This window comes from Bos grunniens, chromosome 23 (assembly GCF_055505025.1).
Source record: "Bos grunniens cultivar Pamir isolate PY7600 chromosome 23, Bosgru_T2T1.0, whole genome shotgun sequence".
NCBI lineage: Eukaryota > Metazoa > Chordata > Mammalia > Artiodactyla > Bovidae > Bos > Bos grunniens.
In genome coordinates, this window is record NC_141187.1 from 52,295,568 (window position 1) to 52,316,172 (window position 20,605).

The 20,605-nt window shown below is 47.5% G+C and overlaps 1 protein-coding gene, 1 long non-coding RNA gene and 1 other non-coding gene across 3 annotated transcripts; 1 reads left to right on the forward strand and 2 right to left on the reverse strand.

Annotated features, from left to right (window-relative positions):
- Positions 1 to 3,878, reverse strand: LOC147347849 (uncharacterized). The gene is made up of 2 exons (XR_015152634.1): positions 3,712 to 3,878; positions 1 to 857 (listed from the first exon to the last, which is right to left on the reverse strand). It is a non-coding gene; the product is annotated as an uncharacterized LOC147347849 (long non-coding RNA).
- A 2,018-nt stretch (positions 3,879 to 5,896) lies between these two features.
- LOC147347850 (serpin B6-like) lies at positions 5,897 to 20,605 on the reverse strand. Its single transcript, XM_086370451.1, has 6 exons — positions 20,433 to 20,605; positions 20,110 to 20,259; positions 9,259 to 9,376; positions 8,159 to 8,301; positions 6,596 to 6,751; positions 5,897 to 6,413 (listed from the first exon to the last, which is right to left on the reverse strand). Exons 1-6 carry the CDS (start codon positions 20,595 to 20,597, stop codon positions 6,009 to 6,011), a joined length of 1,137 nt encoding a protein of 378 aa, XP_086226577.1. The 5' UTR covers positions 20,598 to 20,605; the 3' UTR covers positions 5,897 to 6,008.
- On the forward strand, positions 10,481 to 10,585 carry LOC147347851 (U6 spliceosomal RNA). Its single transcript, XR_015153297.1, has one exon. It is a non-coding gene; the product is annotated as a U6 spliceosomal RNA (small nuclear RNA).

A 20,605-nucleotide genomic window follows, 5' to 3' on the forward strand; every position in this document is an offset into this window, starting at 1 on the left:
TGTCCCTTTTGGCTTCCGTCCGGACGCCTGTGAAACTTTAATGAATGGAAACCCTGGGTAGACAGACAGGGGTCCAGCAGGGGGCGCTCTCGCCCTGCAGCCACAGCGGAGCACCACAGTGGAAGGGACAGTCCCCTTCCTCCCCGCCAGGACTCCACCGTGAGAAGCCCAGGCTCTGTTTACCCAGCCGGCCCGGCCCGTGTCCCCTCTATGAAAGCTGCTCCTTCCCTTGCCGGGTGGGGTCTTGCATGTGGCCGCCACGGCAGAGAGCCTTAAGTGCAATTCCCTGCTGATCCCGAATTGAATAAACCCAACTTTGCTGCAGAAACACCTGCGGTCTGTTTGCTTCAGGTCAACAGACGCAAGCTTGCATTTTGGAATGTAACCTCCTGCCCTTTGTGGGAAACCCAGCAAGTCTTCAAGGCCATCCCGCTCCCGGAGCACTAGGCCTGGCCAAGAAGGCACCCCCCTGAACCTCCAAGCCCATGCCCTACAGAGCAGGTCCCATTTCAGGCCCCGTCCCCCAGGGCACCACCTGCTGGGGTGGCAGCATCTGGGCGGTCTTGGCGGAAATTGGCCTAGTAACAGCTGAGCCCTGCTTGCCACAGCTTTTGTTCGTTTAGTTTTGGCAGATTCGTTGCTGCAGGGCCCGGTGAGGACTGCTCTGATCAAACCACTAGGTCTCTCTTGGCATTTGAGGAGGCAGTTCTTGGAGCTTCTCACGAAGATTCACCCAGCTCCCTTCCGTGACGCTGCCCGGTGGCGGGCCCCATCCTGGACAGCGGGCCCTGGCTCATCTTGCTCTTCACTTCTTGTGACATGAGTCACCCAGGTGATTCCAGAGAAAGTGAGTGTCTCTAGATAAGAAAAGGAAAGAGAAAAAAGTAAGGGTGGGGGACCTTCTATTCAGTTATTTCACTATTTCTTAAAATTTTATGATCAGCAATGTTAAAAAATCTTGAGTAACAAGATTCCCTTAATTTAACTCAGATTTTAAGTGAGAGCATAACTGCAAAATAGATGACAAGTGAATAACTGGATCCAGTAAAATGGTGAGACCCAGATTCTGAAGGACCTCTTCCAGGTTTCAGGTGATTCAAGCCCAGGTAAAGCCCCTCTGTGCCTCACAGACCTTGCTGTGGGCACCTGTCTTTCAGATGCTGGGTTGACATGTACAGCTGGAAAGTACAAGTTTCATCTGAGCCACTAGATTAAGGACCTAAAATAATGACAAATACTTACCAAGCTAGAAAAAGCAGGGTTACTTTGCTTTGCTCTTGTGAAAGTGGAAGTTGCTCAGTTGTGTCTAACTCTTTGTGACCCCAGGCACCATAGCCAGCCAGGTTCCTCTGTCCGTGGAATTCTGCAGGCCAGAATACTGCAGTGGGTAGCCATTCCCTTCTCCAGGGGATCTTCCCAACCCAGGGATGGAACCCAGGTCTCCCGTATTGCAGGTGGATTCTTTACCAGCTGAGCCACCAGGGAAGCCCAAGAATACTGGAGTGGGTAGCCATTCCCTTCTCCAGCGGATCTTCCCAATCCAGGAATCAAATCAGGGTCTGCTGCATTGCAGGCAGATTCTTTACCAGCTAAACTACCAGGGAACCCTGGCTCTTGTACTCTTGACAAAATAATCATTTTCCGGTTTAGATTTTCCTAATTTCCTAATATTTTACAGTTGTTTCTGATTGTCACCATTCAGAAGGCAAGCGACACGCTCCTCTCCATTCTGTCCTTAGAACACAACCTTCCTTCCAGTTCCTGCGGCTCCGGCCAGCATGCTCCCTCTCCCTCCTCCCTCTCCCTCCTCCCTCTCCCTCGGATTCCCCGATTCTGGGGCTTGTAGGGCAGTGTTGATCTGTGGTGAGGAGCAGCCCCTCACCTTCCTAACTCTCCACTTCCTCCTCAATTAAAGCAGACAGTACCGGCCCCTTCTGGACACTACAGTCCAGCTTCCACCTGCCCTTCTCCTCCTCAGTCTTCCTGGCTAGGTGCCCTTTCCGCTTTTTAACTGCTGATTAGCTCAGCTGAAAAAGAATCTGCCTGCAGTTCGGGAGACCTGGGTTCAATCCCTGGGTTGGGAAGATTCCCCTGTAGAAGGGAAAGACTACCCACTCCAGCATTCTGGCCTGCAGAATACTATACATGACCACACAGTCCATGGGGTCGCAGAGTCGGACATGACTCAGTGACTTTCACTCGCACTCTGGCGGAGCCTCAGCTTCTGTCCTCAGCTATGACTCTGACACACAGGCGCAGCTGGGCCGGTGAATCCCACACGGGGCTCCTGCACCTACGTTCCATATCCTGTTCTGTTCCTACTTGTCTCCTGGACACCTTCACCTAATGCTCCGCAAGCACCACGAGTCCTCTTTGACAGAAGATGCGGGTTTGATCCCTGGGTCAGAATTCCCTGGAGCAGGAAATGAAAATCCTACGGGTGGATTTTCAGGCCATGGTGGGCGACAGTCCACAGGGTCTCAAGGAGTCCGGCACGACTGACGACTGACGACTGAGCACAGCAATGCTATGCTACACCCCTGACCCTCCCCTTCCCCAGGAGGCTCTCTTTCAGTTAATCACATCACAATGAGTACAGATACCTGAGTTACACTAGTAACTGGCACCTGCATCTCCACTCCTTTCCTGGCCCCTTGCCCCCAGTCCACCTGGTTCTCACATCCTGTGATGCCCGCCCTCATCAGCTCTGGGCAGCATCCCGTCACTGCTGCACTGCCCAGGCTCAGGCCCGCCTGGCTGTGCCCTGGTCCCCAGAGCCGAGTCCTAGGGGTCCCTGGGTCCTCTCTCCCTGCACCCAGTCCATCCTGAGGGCCGGTGCTGGAGTCAGAAAGGAAACGGGAGGGAAGGAGGGGAGGATATGGATGAATGAAGGAATCACATTACTCGTCCAGTTTCAATCTTACAATGGTTCCCAATGTTCTTGTTCAGTCCCTCAGTCGTGTCTGACTCTTTACAACTCCGTGGTCTGCAGCACGCTAGGCTTCCCTGTCCATCACCATCTCCCGGAGCTTGCTCAAACTCATGTCCATTGAGTCAATGATGAATCCAACCATCTCATCCTCTGTCGTCCCCTTCTTCTCCTGCCTGCAATCTTTCCCAGCATCAGGGTCTTTGCCAATGAGTCAACTCTTCACATCAGGTGACTAAAGTATTAGAGCTTCAGCTTCAGCCTCAGTCCTTCCAATGAATATTCAGGATTTACTTCCTTCAGGATTATCTGGGTGATTGCCTTGCAGTTCAAGGACTCTCAAGAGTCTTTTCCGACACCACAGCGCCATGACTGACGGATAAAACCCCAATTCCTCAGAACGGCCTCCAGGTTCTTTCCAGTCCAGCCCTGCTCAATCCTTCCAGCCCGCCTGCCTCACCTTGGGCGCTCCCCGGCCCACACCCTCTGCCCGGTACTGAGTGTAGCTCCTGGGAGCGGGAGCCCTTTCCCATCAATGACTTCGCCTGGTTGTTCCTCCTCCAGCCGCCCCTGGACCTCACCCCTCCCCCGGGCTCGGCTCCTCTGTCACCCGGGGAGCCCAGCCCACGCCCCACCGCATCACTAGCTCTGACCCTCTGGCCCCTTCGGGCCGGGTACATGCCCATCAGAGCCTCCACCCGCTGCACAGAGACACAACCTCTTTCCTGTCCCTCTGAACCCACAGAAGAGGAAGAGCGTGTTTGATCAGTTCTATCCCTCACCTCCTTTGTGACCAGACAGAGTCTTCCATACAATCAGCTTCCAACCCATAGAGCGTGGGGATTTCCAGCTCTGCTACCTAGTGGGGCTTCGGGGGTAGGAAGATCTGTTGCTCCCGGTGCAGGTCTGTCTGTTGCCCCGCCCTCCTACATGGCCCGGCCCGCCACGCCCCTCCCGCTCTGCCCCGCCCTCCTACATGGCCCAGTCCTCCCCGCCCCTCCCGCTCTGCCCCGCCCCCCGGTCCTCCCGGCCCGCCCCGCCCCTCTGGTCGCGATCCCCGCCCAGCCCGCTCCTGTCGCACTCCAGCATATGTGTGGGGCGGTGGGGCCGCGGCAACTGCCTGTGCGAGGCGGAAGGCGGGCGGACCGGGCGGGAACTCGCACTGGGCTGGGTTTCCTTTCGGACCCGGGTGGCCGCGACAGACGTCGCGACGCTGTGAGTGTGGATCCTGGACCCCCGTGCCCGCTCGGGATCCTGGTGCAACGTGTATGGTTCTTACTGGCATGTGCATGCAATGCAGAAGAGCTGTCCCTGAATGTAAAAGTCCCACTAGATGGTTTATCGGGTTTTTTTGATATCTGCAATGTCTTTATGATAAACTGCTTAAATTTGGTCCCAAGTTTTTTTCTTTTTTAGGATAAGACTTCTTTAATCTTTTTATGATTGACTAACCCTAACCCTAACCCACTCCAGTACTCTTGCCTGGAGAATCCCATGGACGGAGGAGCCTGGTAGGCTGCAGTCCATGGTGTCGCTAAGAGTTGGACACGACTGAGCGACTTCACTTTCACTTTTCACTTTCATGCATTGGAGAAGGAAATGGCAACCCACGACTGAAGCGACTTAGCAGCAGCAGCAGCAGTAAGGATTTTTATGTTATTACAAAGTGATCATGAAAGTCAGCTTATGATTATGTGACAGGTTATTTTCAAATTCACGGCTCAGGACAAACAAGAAGGATCTTAGTAAGTGGTACTCAGTGTTTGGAGATTTATTTCACAGTTGACAGAGGAACTAGGTAATGAACGAAGAAGTGGTTTTTAAACGTGAAAGTATTGTTTTCCTCTGCTCATAAAAGTAGTTTGTAGATGTGTGACCATGTGTTTAGCTTCTGTCTCTCGTGTTGTTCAGTCGCTCAGTCATATCCGACTCTTTGTGACCCCATGGACTCCAGCCCGCCATGCCTCCCTGTCCTTCACACACTCCCGGAGTTCATCCAAACCCAAGTCCATTGAGTCAGTGATGCCATCCAACCATCTGATCCTCTGTTGTCCCCTTCTCCTCCCGACTTCAATCTTTCCCAGCATCAGGGTCTTTTCAAATGAATCAGTTCTTCGCATCAGGTGGCCAAAGTATTGGAGCTTCAGCTTCACCATCAGTCCTTCCAATGAATATTTAGGTCTGATCTCCTTTAGAATGAACTGGTTGAAACCTTAGCTGCCTCTTTATCTCCAGTACCAGCAGCAGGATGGAAAGTCACCCGGTGTACATCCATGACGTGGTCAGAACCGACCCCATCTCGTGAACAGGACCTGTCTGCTCATCTCTGACCCCGGGGGCAACTGAACATGCTCAGGGAGTGTGCACGGTCAAGCACTTGAACACGCCTCTGACCACAGATCCTCCAGTGCAGACACAGTGGCTCATTGATGGACATCTCCCGGTCTGGGTTCATGGCCCTCCCCTCTTCTGCTGCTTTATGGAGGGCTCACATTTGGTCTCCCCTCGGCTGCCATAGCCTCTGCTTCGCTCTGGTCTCAGGAGCAGGGCCACTGAGCAGAGGAGAAAGGGAAGCCCCGCTCATCCTTCCAGGCCTGGAGCAGACAGCGCTCTCCCCGAAGGCCTGGACGGGGCGGGCGGAGGGAGGACCCAGAGAGCAGGCAGCCAGTGCTCCCCACCGGCATGACCACCAACCACCCACCTCCGATGGCATCTGCAGTTCTGAGAAGGCACGGGACACGAGAACACATGGGCACACGCACACGCACACAGACACACACAGGCGCGCCCACACACACACATACAGACACATACATACACAGACACAGACACACAGACGTACACACACACACAAGTCACACACACAGACACACACAAAGACACACACACACAGACACACACACAGACACACACAGGCACACGCGCACACACACACACACACAGACACACAACACAGACAAACTCACAGGCGGTCTCAATCAGCCCTTTATTTGTGGACCTTCACCAAGGTCACCGGGGTTCCAGCTCTTCGCAGAGATCGGGGAGAGCGGTGAGGGGCACCGGGGGCCCCAACACCTCGTCACGGCGAGCAGAAGCGGCCGCAGAACAGGATGGCCCCGGTCCTGCTGTGCTGGATGAAGAAGAGGAAGGGGTGGTCGGCACAGAACCGGGGCACGATCCTCAGGATTCTCGGGGTGATCCTGGCCACTGTGGCGGCTGCGGCCTCTGTGCCCTCTTCAGTGACCTCCACGAAGGACTTGTGCACGATCTTGGACAGATGCAAGTCTTGCTGGCACGACATCCCGCTGAAGTCAGCCTGGGCCGCCTCGAAGGCGTCGGTCACGCCCAGGTCTCGGAGGACGCACTCCATGTCGTAACTCTCCTCCAGCGTGAAGCGGGGCAGGAACACCTCCACCTCGTCCTCGTCCATCACATCCAGCTTCGTCCAAGTGACGAATTTCTCATAGGTCAGGGCCTTCTCCACCTGGAGGAGAAGGTAGAAGATCTCAGGGTCTGCAGCAGCGCTGCCCCGGGCACCTTCCACTGTGACCCGCACACTGTGCCTTGCGGGCCCGGGGCAGCCTGCCGGCTGCACACGAGTTCCCAGAGCCCAGTGCCCAGCATGGATCCCAATGAGACCCCACGGGGCCACGGCTGGCTGGTTACCGTGTTCAAGTCTGTGCTCTCACTGGGCAGCAGGATGACCATGTTCAGTTCTTTGCCTACGTAGGGAAGCACCAGAATCTGGGTGCTTATTTCTCCAATGTAGGTTGATTTAAAGGTGGACTTCTTGAACATCATTTGCACAGGTTTCTCCATGTTCTGTAAAAGGAATAGATAAATGTTAAGTTGAAACAAGACCTGTGGACACGCTGGACGAGTCATCAGAGCCGTCCACCTGAGCCCACACATTCTGTCCTGTCTTCCAGACCCACCCCAGCTCCGTGTCGTCAGCTCGTCTGCACGGCTCCAGCTCCCACCCCTGGTTCCCAGCACTCAGGCCTCAGGCTGCTGTTCTCCTGCTGACCCAGGAGGGCTCCACACAGACTTACCCAGCAGGACCTCTTCCCCGGCACCTGCCCACCTGACATCTGCATCTGGACACAAAGGAGCCTCCAGGTCGGCTCCCACACTGGCGGCTCGTGTTCCCCTCCACCTGCTCCATCTACACCTTCCCATCTCTGCTCGTGCCGACACCACTCATCCCGCCGTCAAACCCTGGAGAGTCCTGGGCCCCTGTCCTTCTCACCTGATAGCTGACCCATGAACAACCATGTTGGCTCTACTTTTAAACACAACAGGGCTGCCCTGGTGGCTCAGGGGTAAATAATCTGCCTTCCAATGCAGGAGACACAGGCTCCATCCCTGGTCTGGGAACACCCCACAGCCCAGGGGCTTCTAAGCCCACGGGCCACAACTACTGAGCCTGGGCTGAGAGCCCGGGAGCCGCAGCTCCTGAAGTCACGGGCCTGGAGCCTGAGCTCTGCACCAACAGAAGCACCGGCAGGAGAAGCCCGAGCACCGAGCCAAGAGGGTCTCTGCCACGGCAGCTGCAAGAAAGGCTCTGCGGCAACAAGACCCTGCACAGCCAAATAAATAGATACAATTATTAAAAAACAAAACAAAATAATCTGACTTGTGCTTCCTACCCCCACCACTCTCAGCCCAGCCATGGTCATCAGGAAAACTTCCAAGTAACCTCCCTGGTCCTGCACACGGGCCCGAGGGGCTCTGGGGGATCAGAGCCACTGTGAGAGGCCATGGGCTCTGTGAGAGCTCAGAGGAGGGACACAGGAACCAGGAACCTGGGCTGCGGAGACCGCTAGGAAGGTTTCTGGACAGCCCTGCAGAGAAAGGCGTCTGTGTAGGTAGCTCCTGACGGGAGGGGGACAGACGGTAGGATCCAGGCCCATGGAGCGTCACAGCCACGGTCTGAAGTTTGAACTGGATCTCAGGGGTTCTAGGACGCCCAGAGAGACCTGCGAGCTGCCCCGTGGGATGTGTGATACAAGATGGAACACCGGCCGCATGGACCTCCCCTGATGATACAGCAGAGGAGGAGCAGGGGGCGAGGAAGCCAGGGTTTGCCCAGGTCTACATCTGGGCTGCCAAGGCCACAAGAGGCACACGTTCCTTGAGGTCGGCCTCCTGGCAGGCTCCGTAAACCAAGGGGTTCCCAGGGACCGTTTCCAAGAACCTCCTCCCTTATTATGACACATTCTTGTTCACCTTGCTGACTCTGAAAGGCCTTTCCTTGGTGTGCTCTTTGTTAAACTGTGTGTCCCAGTTCCCTTTGAAGTAGATGGCATTCACGAGAATGAGACGTGTCATGGGGTTAACTGAATTTGCAGGGAGCAAGTCTCTAATTTTACCTGCAAAGAAGATTTAAAGACACAGTTAGCTAACAGGGTTTCCTGGTGGAGGTGCTGGGCACAGTACTTACTGGTCCGTCCCCTGGAGGAGTCAGTGCACAGACCAGAGGGTTCCCTGTCCCCCATACAACCACGTACAGGGAGTTGTCTGTTTACTCGTTAAGTTGGGTCCCACTATTTGTGACCCCATGGACTGTAGCCCACCAGGCTCCTGCGTCCATGGGATTCCCTAGGCAAGAATACTGGAGCAGGTTTCCATTTCCTTCTCCAGGGGATCTTTTGACCCAGGGATCCAACCCGCCTCTCCTGCATTGGCAGGTGTATCTTTACCATCCGAACCACCAGGGAAACCCATGCAGGGAGCCTGGCCCCTAAAGCTAAATCAGCGACAAAAACCTTAAAGTCTCTGCTCAGTAAAATACCATGAGTTGCATAAAACACATACAATGAACAAATAATAGGGCAGGATAATTCACAGTGACAGAAAAAGGAATGTTTGGTCTACAACGTGAGGGGACTGTCCTGAAGGGGAGAGGCCGAAGCCAGCGTGCAGAGCACGAAAACGAAGAAGCACAGGTGGACGAGGGCTTGACCGAGTGTCCTGCAGTGATGCTCAGCGACCCGCAGAGCACGCGCTCTGCTGCACAGGCAGGGAGGTGGAGCCCAATCCAGAGTCTTCCTTCCGCCCTTTTTGAAAAGGCAGACTATATGAACATTAACTGCAACAGCCAAAAGTCAAAGTGTGATTGCTCTGGAAGAGGTGCACCAAATATTGATGAGGAGGGGGGAAGCTAGAGAAATTGATTACTGATTAAATTTCAGAAGTGGATTTGAAAGTTTCCAGTTCTTTAGAGAAAAAAGCCATTTCTGTTTACATTTGATGGTCTTGGGAAGGAACTTGTGGAAAATAAGACTGATTCAAATACTGTGCAAACAGAAGTAGTGACACGTCCTCACCTTCTGTCTTTTCGGCTACCCAGGTGTTTATGTGCTTCCTGGACTCCTCCGTAGCGCAGACAAAGTCCAGCTCTTCCATCTCTGCTTGGTAGAATATGCGGCAGGAATCTTTGAAAGACTAGGAGAGACGGGATGACAGAATCACATGGCTACAGAAGCAGACAACGCCAAGAGCTTACTTCTTCACCGCGCCGACCTCAACACTGATCATTTGATGGTTACTTGTGTAATGTACAAACTAATGCGCAGAATTAACCTTCAATCTGGTTTCTCAGTTTTCAGCTACATTGAATAAATAACTGAGTAAAATCACAGGCTTCCCAGGTGGCACAGTGGTAAAGAATTCGCCTGCAAACGTTGGAGACAAGGGTTTGATCTCGTGCGGAAGATCCCCTGGAGAAGGAAATGGGAACGCACTCCAGTATTCTTGCCTGGACAGTCCCACGCACAGAGGAGCCTGGAGGGCTACAGTCCATGGGATCGCAAGGAGTCAGACACGACTTAGCGACCAAACAACAACAACACAGCCGTTCAAGAGAGGCGATGCGGCAACGCTGCCGCCAGCACACGTTCCGGGCGTCACTGCCGCGTGACCCTGGAAAGGTGCAGCGTCTCTCTGGCTTCCTCGCCCCCTGGAAGCAAGGACGCAGCAGTAGCTACGCCTCAGAGGTGCTCTGAGGACCAGGAGGACTTGGCTCTGCCAATGTCACGTGGCTGAGTTCTCCGCACACTGTGGATCCTGCATTTCGTGGTCCGGGTGCCTCATTTCATAGAACCCTCACATCATTCAGGCTCTGCCAACCTACTGCTCCACTTCTTAATCAGGGCTTTTGGAAAAGATGTCAGTCTCCCAGTCTAAGAAAATAGTCTGGAAGCAAAGTGGTCACCTACAAGTCGATACCTCATCATACCCTTGGTGATTTCAACAGCTTTTAAACACATCTGAAAATAAGTGCCTGCTTCTTAAAATACTATTTAGTAAGTAATGAGCAGTCAAAACCAAACTAAAGCAATATCTAATCAAACATTGTGATTGGTATTGGATTCTTGGATACTTGATCAGTATGAAATAACTGACAAATATTTCTCATCTTTTGATTTTATATTCCATACCAAAATAATGTTCTAAATATCAGTGCTTTTCTTGGGATTTCCTAAGAAGGCAGAGGAATAGGATGGGGAGACCACTTTCTCCCCCACAAATTCATCAAAAGAACAATGAGTGCTCACTTCGGCAGCACATATAGTAAATGGAACGATACAGAGAAGATTAGCATGGCCCCTGAGCAAGGATGACACTCAAATTCGTGAAATGTTCCATATGTTTACCCAAAGCAATCTATAGGTTCAATGCAATCCCTATCAAACTACCAACGGTATTCTTCACAGAGCTAGAACAAATAATTTCACAATTTGTATGGAAATACAAAAAAGCTCAAATAGCCAAAGCAATCTTGAGAAAGAAGAATGGAACTGGAGGAATCAACCTGCCTGACTTCAGGCTCTACTACAAAGCCACAGTCATCAAGACAGTATGGTACTGGCACAAAGACAGAGATCTAGATCAATGCCACAAAATAGAAAGCCCAGAGATAAATCCACACACTTATGGACACCTTATCTTTGACAAAGGAGGCAAGAATATACAATGGAGAAAAGACAATCTCTTTAACAAGTGGTGCTGGGAAAACTAGTCAACCACTTGTAAAAGAATGAAACTAGAACACTTTCTAACACCATACACAAAAATAAACTCAAAATGTATTAAAGATCTAAACGTAAGACCAGAAACTATAAAACTCCTAGAGGAGAACATAGGCAAAACACTCTCTGACATACATCACAGCAGGATCCTCTATGACCCACCTCCCAGAATCTTGGAAATAAAAGCAAAAATAAACAAATGGGACCTAATTAAAATGAAAAGCTTCTGCACAACAAAGGACACTCTAAGCAAGGTGAAAAGACAGCCTGCAGAATGGGAGAAAATAATAGCAAATGAAGCAATGGACAAAGAACTAATCTCAAAAATATACAAGCAACTGCTGCAGCTCAATTCCAGAAAAATAAATGACCCAATCAAAAAATGGGCCAATGAACTAAACAGACATTTCTCCAAAGAAGACATACAGATGGCTAACAAACACATGAAAAGATGCTCAACATCACTCATTATCAGAGAAATGCAAATCAAAACACAATGAGATACCATTTCACGCCAGTCAGAATGGCTGCTATCCAAAAGTCTACAAGCAATAAATGATGGAGAGGGTGTGGAGAAAAGGAAACCCTCTTCAACTGTTGGTGGGAATGCAAACTAGTACAGCCACTATGGAGAACAGTGTGGAGATTCCTTAAAAAACTGGAAATAGAACTGCCTTATGATCCAGCAATCCCACTGCTGGGCATACACACTGAGGAAACCAGAATTGAAAGAGATGCCTGTACCCCAGTGTTCATCGCAGCACTGTTTATAATAGCCAGGACATGGAAGCAACCTAGATGTCCATCAGCAGACGAATGGATAAGAAAGCTGTGGTACATATACACAATGGAGTATTACTCAGCCATTAAAAAGAATACATTTGAATCAGTTCTAATGAGGTGGATGAAACTGGAGCCTATTATACAGAGTGAAGTAAGCCAGAAAGAAAAACACCAATACAGTATACTAACGCATATATATGGAAGTTAGAAAGATGGTACTGATAACCCTGTATGTGAGACAGCAAAAGAGACACAGATATATAGAACAGACTTTTGGACTCTGTGGGAGAGGGTGAGGGTGGGATGATTTGGCAGAATGGCATTGAAACATGTATAATATCATATATGAAAGGAATCGCCAGTGCAGGTTTGATGTAGGATACAGGAAGCTTCGGGCTGGTGCACTGGGATGACCCAAAGGGATGGTATGGGGAGGGAGGTGGGTTGGGGATTCAGGATGGGGAACGTGTGAACACCCATGGCGGATTCATGTTGATGTATGGAAAAACCAATACAATATTGTAAAGTAATTAGCCTCCAATTAAAATAAATAAATTTATATTAAAAACAACACAAAACAGAAGAACAATGAATACTGAGTAAATTCCACAAAATAACTTCTGAATGCTGGCAGAGGACATCAGGCACCCAGAAGAGTAGCCTATTGTCTTTGAAAGGAGGTCGGAAAAAAATACAAAAGATAAAAAGAGAGACAAATGAGGTAGGTACGGAGATCCATCCCAGGAAGGGAGTCTTAAAAGAGAAGTTTCCAAACACCAGGAAACACTCTCACTGGAGAGTCTGTGGCAAGCTTTGGAACTTCAGAGGGCAACATAACTGGGAGGAAGAATAAATAAATAATTAAAACTCACAGATTACGTGCCCAATGGTAACTGCAAGCGGAGGAGCAGCGCAGACGCCTGCATCGCCACTAGCAAGTGGGGGCTGGGCAGGGAGGTGCGGGCTGCATTGATTAGAGTAAGGACCGGGCCTGAATGCCCCGAGGACAATCTGAGGCAACTAGCTTGAGATAGCAAACCAGACTGTGGGATAGCTACCCCGCGAAAAGCTCTCACCTAAGACACCGCCAGGCCCGCTCACAGGAACAAAGGAGTGACTAGAGCTAGCCGGCTGCGGACCAGCCCATCCCCCGTGGAGACAGGCAGGTGAGGGCAGCCAGACCCAGACGGGGGCAATCATGGCCCCAGAGAGGCATCATCTACCAAAATGCAAGCAGGCCTCGTCGCTAACCAAGACTTCTTGGGATTCTGGACGGTCGACATCTGCTGGGAGGGTCGCAGCCAGAGATCAGCTCCCCAGAAGAGACACATGGCACACCTGAGAAGGCACACCTACTGTACACCCAGAAAACAGAGCAGCAGGGATGGGGGAGGCAATAAGTCGCAGCCTTCAACTGGGGGCGACTGCTCGCCAAGCACCTGGTCACCTGAGCTGCTTGGACCTGGGAAGGGCACAAAACACAGGCCCAACCAAGTCTGTGCCTTTGAAGAGTATCCAAGTACCCAAATCTGAGCGGCTTAGACCTGGGAGGTGCATGCAGCCCAGGGCCAGCCTCAGACAGTTCCCGGCAGAGCAACCTAGAGCCTAAGCAGCATAGACAGGGAAAGCACACATGCCGTGAGCGGTGGCAAACCCAGTGTGGCCGAGACACGGCGAGCACTCCCCACACACGCCAGTGATATTTGATTTCAGCGTCCCTCCCTCCCCACAGCACGACTGAACCAGTGAACCTAAAAAAGTGTCCACTACCGTCCCCTTGTGTCAGGGCAGAAATTAGACACTGAAGGGACCAGCAAATAGAAGAAGCTAAAACAGAGGGAACCGCCTTGGAAGTGACAGCTGCAATAGATTAAAACCCTGTAGTTAGCACTGACTACATAGGAAGGGGCCTATAGATCTTGAGAAATATAAGCTGGATCAAGGAACTATCTGAAAATGAACTGACCCCACACGTCCACAACAACACCAGAGAAAGTCCTAGATATATTTTTACTATTATCATCCTTTAAATAAAAAAAAAAATTGTTTTTAAGTCCTCTATTACTCCTTTAATTTTCATTTTTATAACCTACTATTACTTTGCAACAAAAAAGGCCATATTTTTTAAAGGAAACTTCATATATATCTATTTTATAATTTTTGTGACTTTTTTGTCCTTTAATATTGTATTTTTGAGAATCCAACCTCTACTCTTGATTTTAATCTTTGCTTTTTGGTATTTGTTATCAATTTTGTACCTTTAAGAACCCAATCTTCAATACCCATTTTTACCTAGGAGCAAGATTACTGGCTTGACTGCTCTCTCCCTTTGGATGCTCCTTTTTCTCCACCAGGTCGCCTCTATCTCCTCCCTCCCCCTTCTCTTCTCTACCCAACTCTGTGAATCTCTCTGTGTGTTCCGGATGGTGGAGAACATTTAGGGAACCGATTACTGGCTGGATCTGTCTCTCTCCTTTTGATTCCCCCATTTATCCTCCTGGCCACGACTGTCTCCTTCCTCCCTCTTCTCTTCTCTGTGTAAATCTGTGAACATCTCTGAGGGATCCAGACTGTGGAGAGCACGTAGGGATGTGATTACTGGCTAGCTTGCTCTCACCTCTTTTGATTCCCCTTCTCCTACTGGCCACCTCTGTCTCCTTCCTCCCTCTTCCATTCTCTGTATAACTCCATGAACATCTCTGAGCAGTCCAGACGGTGGAGAGCACATAGGGACGTGATTACCAGCTAGCTTGGTCTCTCCCCTTTTGATTCCCCCTCTTCTTCTCCTGCTCACCTCTATCTCCCTCCACCCTCTTCCCTTCTCCATGTAACTCTGTGAACCTCTCTGGGTGTCCCTCACCATGGAGAAACTTTTCATCATTAACCTAGATGTTTTATCATCGGTGCTGTATGGATGGAGAAGTCTGAGGCTACTGTAAGAATAAGACTGAAAATCAGAGGCAGGAGGCTTAAGTCCAAATCCTGAGCACACCAGAGAACTCCTGACTCCAGGGAACATTAATTGATAGGACCTCATCAAACGCTTCTGTAACTACACTGAAACCAAGCACCCGCCAAGGGCCAACAAGTTCCAGAGCAAGACTTACCACGCAAATTCTCCAGCAACACAGGAACATAGCCCTGAGCTTCAATATACAGGCTGCCCAAAGTCACTCCAAACCCAGTGACATCTCATAACTCATTACTGGACACTTCATTGCACTCCAGAGAGAAGAAATCCAGCTCCACCCACCAGAACACCGACACAAGCTTCCCTAACCAGGAAACCTTGACAAGCCACCCGTCCAACTCCACCCACAGTGAGGAAACTCCACAATAAAGAGAACTCCACAAACTGCCAGAATATGGAAAGGCCACCCCAAACACAGCAATGTAAACAAAATGAAGAGGCAGAGAAATACCCAGCAGGTAAAGTAACAGGATAAATGCCCACCAAACCAAACAAAAGAGGAAGAGATAGGGAATTTACCTGGTAAAGAATTACAAATAATGATAGTGAAAATGATCCAAAATCTTGAAAACAAAATGGAGTTACAGATAAATAGCCTGGAGACAAGGATTGAGAAGATGCAAGAAACGTTTAACAAGGATCTAGAAGAAATAAAAAAGAGTCAATATATAATGAATAATGCAATACATGAGCTCAAAAACGCTCTGGAGGGAACCAACAGTAGAGTAACAGAGGCATAAGATAGGATAAGTGAGGTAGAAGATAGAATGATAGAAATAAGTGAAACAGAGAGGAAAAAAGAAAAACGAATTAAAAGAAATGAGGACAATCTCAGAGACCTCTGGGATAATGTTAAACACCCCAACATTCAAATCATAGGAGTCCCAGAAGAAGAAGACAAAATGAAAGACCATGAGAAAATACTTAAGGAGATAATAGTTAAAAACCTCCCTAAAATGGGGAAGGAAATAATCACTCAAGTCCAAGAAACCCAGAGAGTCCCAAACAGGATAAACCCAAGGCAAAACACCCCAAGACACATATTAATCAAATTAACAAAGATCAAACACAAAGAACAATATTAAAAGCAGCAAGGGAAAAACAACAAATAACACACAAGGGGATTTCCATAAGGATAACAGCTGATCTTTCAATAGAAACTCTTCAGGCCATAAGGGAATGGCAAGACATACTTAAAGTGATGAAAGAAAATAGCCTACAGTCCAGATTACTGTACCCAGCAAGGATCTTATTCAAATATGAAGGAGAAGTCAAAAGCTTTATAGACAAGCAAAAGCTGAGAGAATTCAGCACTACCATACCAGCTCTCCAACAAATGCTAAAGGATCTTCTCTAGACAGGAAACACAGAAAGGGTATATAAACTCAAACCCAAAACAATAAAATAAATGGCAATGGGGTCATACTTATCAATAATTACCTTAAATGTAAATGGGTTGAATGCCCCAACCAAAAGACAAAGACTGGCTGAATGGATACAAAGACAAGACCCCTATATATGTTGTCTACAAGAGACCCACCTCAAAACAAGGACACATACAGACAGAAAGTGAAGGGCTGGAAAAAGATATTCCATGCAAATAGAGACCAAAAAAAAAAAAAACAGGAGTAGCAATACTTATATCAGATAAAATAGACTTTAAAACAAAGGCTGTGAAAAGAGACAAAGAAGGACACTACATAATGATCAAAGGATCAATCCAAGAAGAAGATATAACAATTATAAATATATATGCATCCAACATAGAAGCACAGCAATATGTAAGACAAATGCTAACAAGTATCAAAGGGGAAATTAACAATAACACAATAATAGTGGGAGACTTTAATACCCCATTCATACTTATTGATAGATCAACTAAACAGAAAATTAACAAAGAAACACAAACGTTAAATGATACAATAGACCAGTTAGACCTAATTGATATCTATAGGACATTTCACCCCAAAACAATGAATTTCACCTTTTTCTCAAGCACACATGGAACCTTCTCCAGGATAGATCACATCCTGGGCCATAAATCTAGCCTTGGTAAATTAAAAAAAAATTGAAATCATTCCAAGCATCTTTTCTGACCATAATGCAGTAAGATTAGATCTCAATTACAGGAGAAAAACTATTAAAAATTCCAACATATGGAGGCTGAACAACACGCTGCTGAATAACCAACAAATTACAGAAGATATAAAAAAAGAAATCAAAATACGTGTAGAAACGAATGAAAATGAAAACACAACAACCCAAAACCTCTCAGACACTGTAAAAGCAGTGCTAAGGGGAAGGTTCATAGCAATACAGGCATACCTAAAGAAACAAGAAAAAAGTCAAATAAATGACCTAACTCTACACCTAAAGCAACTAGAAAAGGAAGAAATGAAGAACCCCAGGGTTAGTAGAAAGAAAGACATCTTAAAAATTAAGGCAGAAATAAATGCAAAAGAAACAAAAGAGGCCATAGCAAAAATCAACAAAGCCAAAAGCTGGTTCTTTGAAAGGATAAATAAAATTGACAAACCATTAGCCAGACTCATCAAGAAACAAAGGGAGAAAAATCAAATCAATAAAATTAGAAATGAAAATGGAGAGATCACAACAGACAACACAGAAATACAAAGGATCATAAGACACTACTATCAGCAATTATATGCCAATAAAATGGAAACTTGGAAGAAATGGACAAATTCTTAGAAAAGTACAACTTTCCAAAACTGGACCAGGAAGAAACAGAAAATCTTAACAGACCCATCACAAGCACGGAAATTGAAGCTGTAATCAGAAATCTTCCAGCAAACAAAAGCCCAGGTCCAGATGGCTTCACAGCTGAATTCTACCAAAAATTTAGAGAAGAGCTAACATCTATCCTGCTCAAACTCTTCCAGAAAATTGCAGAGGAAGGTAAACTTCCAAACTCATTCTATGAGGCCACCATCACCCTAATACCAAAACCTGACAAAGATGCCACAAAAAAAGAAAACTACAGGCCAATATCACTGATGAACATAGATGCAAAAATCCTTAACAAAATTCTAGCAATCAGAATCCAACAATATATTAAAAAGATCATACATCATGACCAAGTGGGCTTTATCCCAGGGATGCAAGGATTCTTCAATATCCACAAATTAATCAATGTAATACACCACATTAACAAATTGAAAAACAAAAGCCATATGATTATCTCAATAGATGCAGAGAAAGCCTTTGACAAAATTCAACATTCATTTAAGATAAAAACCCTCCAGAAAGCAGGAATAGAAGGAACATACCTCAACATATAAAAGCTATATATGACAAACCCACAGCAAACATTATCCTCAATGGTGAAAAATTGAAAGCATTTCCCCTAAAGTCAGGAACAAGACAAGGGTGCCCACTCTCACCACTACTATTCAACATAGTTTTGGAAGTTTTGGCCACAGCAATCAGAACAGAAAAAGAAATAAAAGGAATCCAACTTGGAAAAGAAGTAAAACTCTCACTGTTTGCAGATGACAAGATCCTCTACATAGAAAACCCGAAAGACTCCACCGGAAAACTACTAGAGATAATCAATGAATATAGTAAAGTTGCAGGATATAAAGTCAACACACAGAAATCCCTTGCGTTCCTATACACGAATAATGAGAAAATAGAAAGAGAAATTAAGGAAACAATTCCATTCACCATTGCAATGAAAAGAATGAAATACTTAGGAATATATCTACCTAAAGAACAAAAGACCTATATATAGAAAACTATAAAACACTGGTGAAAGAAATTAAAGAGGACACTAATAGATGGAGAAATACACCGTGTTCATGGATCGGAAGAATCAATATAGTGAAAATGAGTATATAACCCAAAGCAATCTATAGGTTCAATGCAATCCCTATCAAACTACCAACGGTATTTTTCACAGAGCTAGAACAAATAATTTCACAATTTGTATGGAAATACAAAAAAGCTCAAATAGCCAAAGCAATCTTGAGAAAGAAGAATGGAACTGGAGGAATCAACCTGCCTGACTCCAGGCTCTACTACAAAGCCACAGTCATCAAGACAGTATGGTACTGGCACAAAGACAGAGATCTAGATCAATGCCACAAAATAGAAAGCCCAGAGATAAATCCACGCACCTATGGACACCTTATCTTTGACAAAGGAGGCAAGAATATACAATGGAGAAAAGACAATCTCTTTAACAAGTGGTGCTGGGAAAACTAGTCAACCACTTGTAAAAGAATGAAACTAGAACACTTTCTAACACCATACACAAAAATAAACTCAAAATGGATTAAAGATCTAAACGTAAGACCAGAAACTATAAAACTCCTAGAGGAGAACATAGGCAAAACACTCTCTGACATACATCACAGCAGGATCCTCTATGACCCACCTCCCAGAATCTTGGAAATAAAAGCAAAAATAAACAAATGGGACCTAATTAAAATGAAAAGCTTCTGCACAACAAAGGACACTCTAAGCAAGGTGAAAAGACAGCCTGCAGAATGGGAGAAAATAATAGCAAATGAAGCAATGGACAAAGAACTAATCTCAAAAATATACAAGCAACTGCTGCAGCTCAAATCCAGAAAAATAAATGACCCAATCAAAAAATGGGCCAATGAACTAAACAGACATTTCTCCAAAGAAGACATACAGATGGCTAACAAACACATGAAGAGATGCTCAACATCACTCATTATCAGAGAAATGCAAATCAAAACACAATGAGATACCATTTCACGCCAGTCAGAATGGCTGCTATCCAAAAGTCTACAAACAATAAATGATGGAGAGGGTGTGGAGAAAAGGGAACCCTCTTCAACTGTTGGTGGGAATGCAAACTAGTACAGCCACTATGGAGAACAGTGTGGAGATTCCTTAAAAAACTGGAAATAGAACTGCCATATGACCCAGCAATCCCACTGCTGGACATACACACTGAGGAAACCAGAATTGAAAGAGACACCTGTACCTCAATGTTCATCGCAGCCCTGTTTATAATAGCCAGGACATGGAAGCAACCTAGATGTCCATCAGCAGACGAATGGATAAGAAAGCTGTGGTACATATACACAATGGAGTATTACTCAGCCATTAAAAAGAATACATATGAATCAGTTCTAATGAGGTGGATGAAACTGGAGCCTATTATATAGAGTGAAGTAAGCCAGAAAGAAAAACACCAATACAGTATACTAACGCATATATATGGTCCTACAGGCAATGACCAAACGGTTCCAGGAAGCGTGAGGTCGTGACTGGGGTCCCACACCCCACCCTCCGTGTGGGTCTCAGCCCACAAGGCCAGTCTGCAACACAAGGCCCGCCTCCCGTCTCCACACGACCTCGGTCTCTATCTGCTTCGGGCAATCAGGAGTATGACTTACCGAGAGGAAATCGTAAGTCTTCTCTCCAAAAAGCCTGTTCGCGGTTCTGAGCAAGTACTGTGTGTCCGTCCTATTAACTTCCGTGAGAAGGTTCTGGAAACCCTGGTGGACATCTTCACCTCCCCCACTGCTCTTGTTTAGAGAAAGCGTCTGAAAAAAAAAAAAAAAAAACAGATAAAAAAGCACAAGTGCAGTACGCCCTGACTACAGGAGAGCGAGGCCTGTCTGCTGAGCAAGGCCTTTGGGATTCGGATCACGGACACCGGCTCACGGGCCAAGGAAAGAGCATCGGCCGCCGCCCAGAACTGGCTTCCCGAACGTACCTGGCACATCTGGGCTGCGGTGTTGCCCCTGGCTCCCATGAGGACCATGGCCAGGGCAGAGGAGATGCTTAGGGGCGAGATAAACACATTTTCCGAGCTGCCCTCACCCAGCTTTTTCAGAAGGGTCAAGGCGAAGGTGCCGTTTGCTTCTGACAGCGCATCCATGGTGGCGA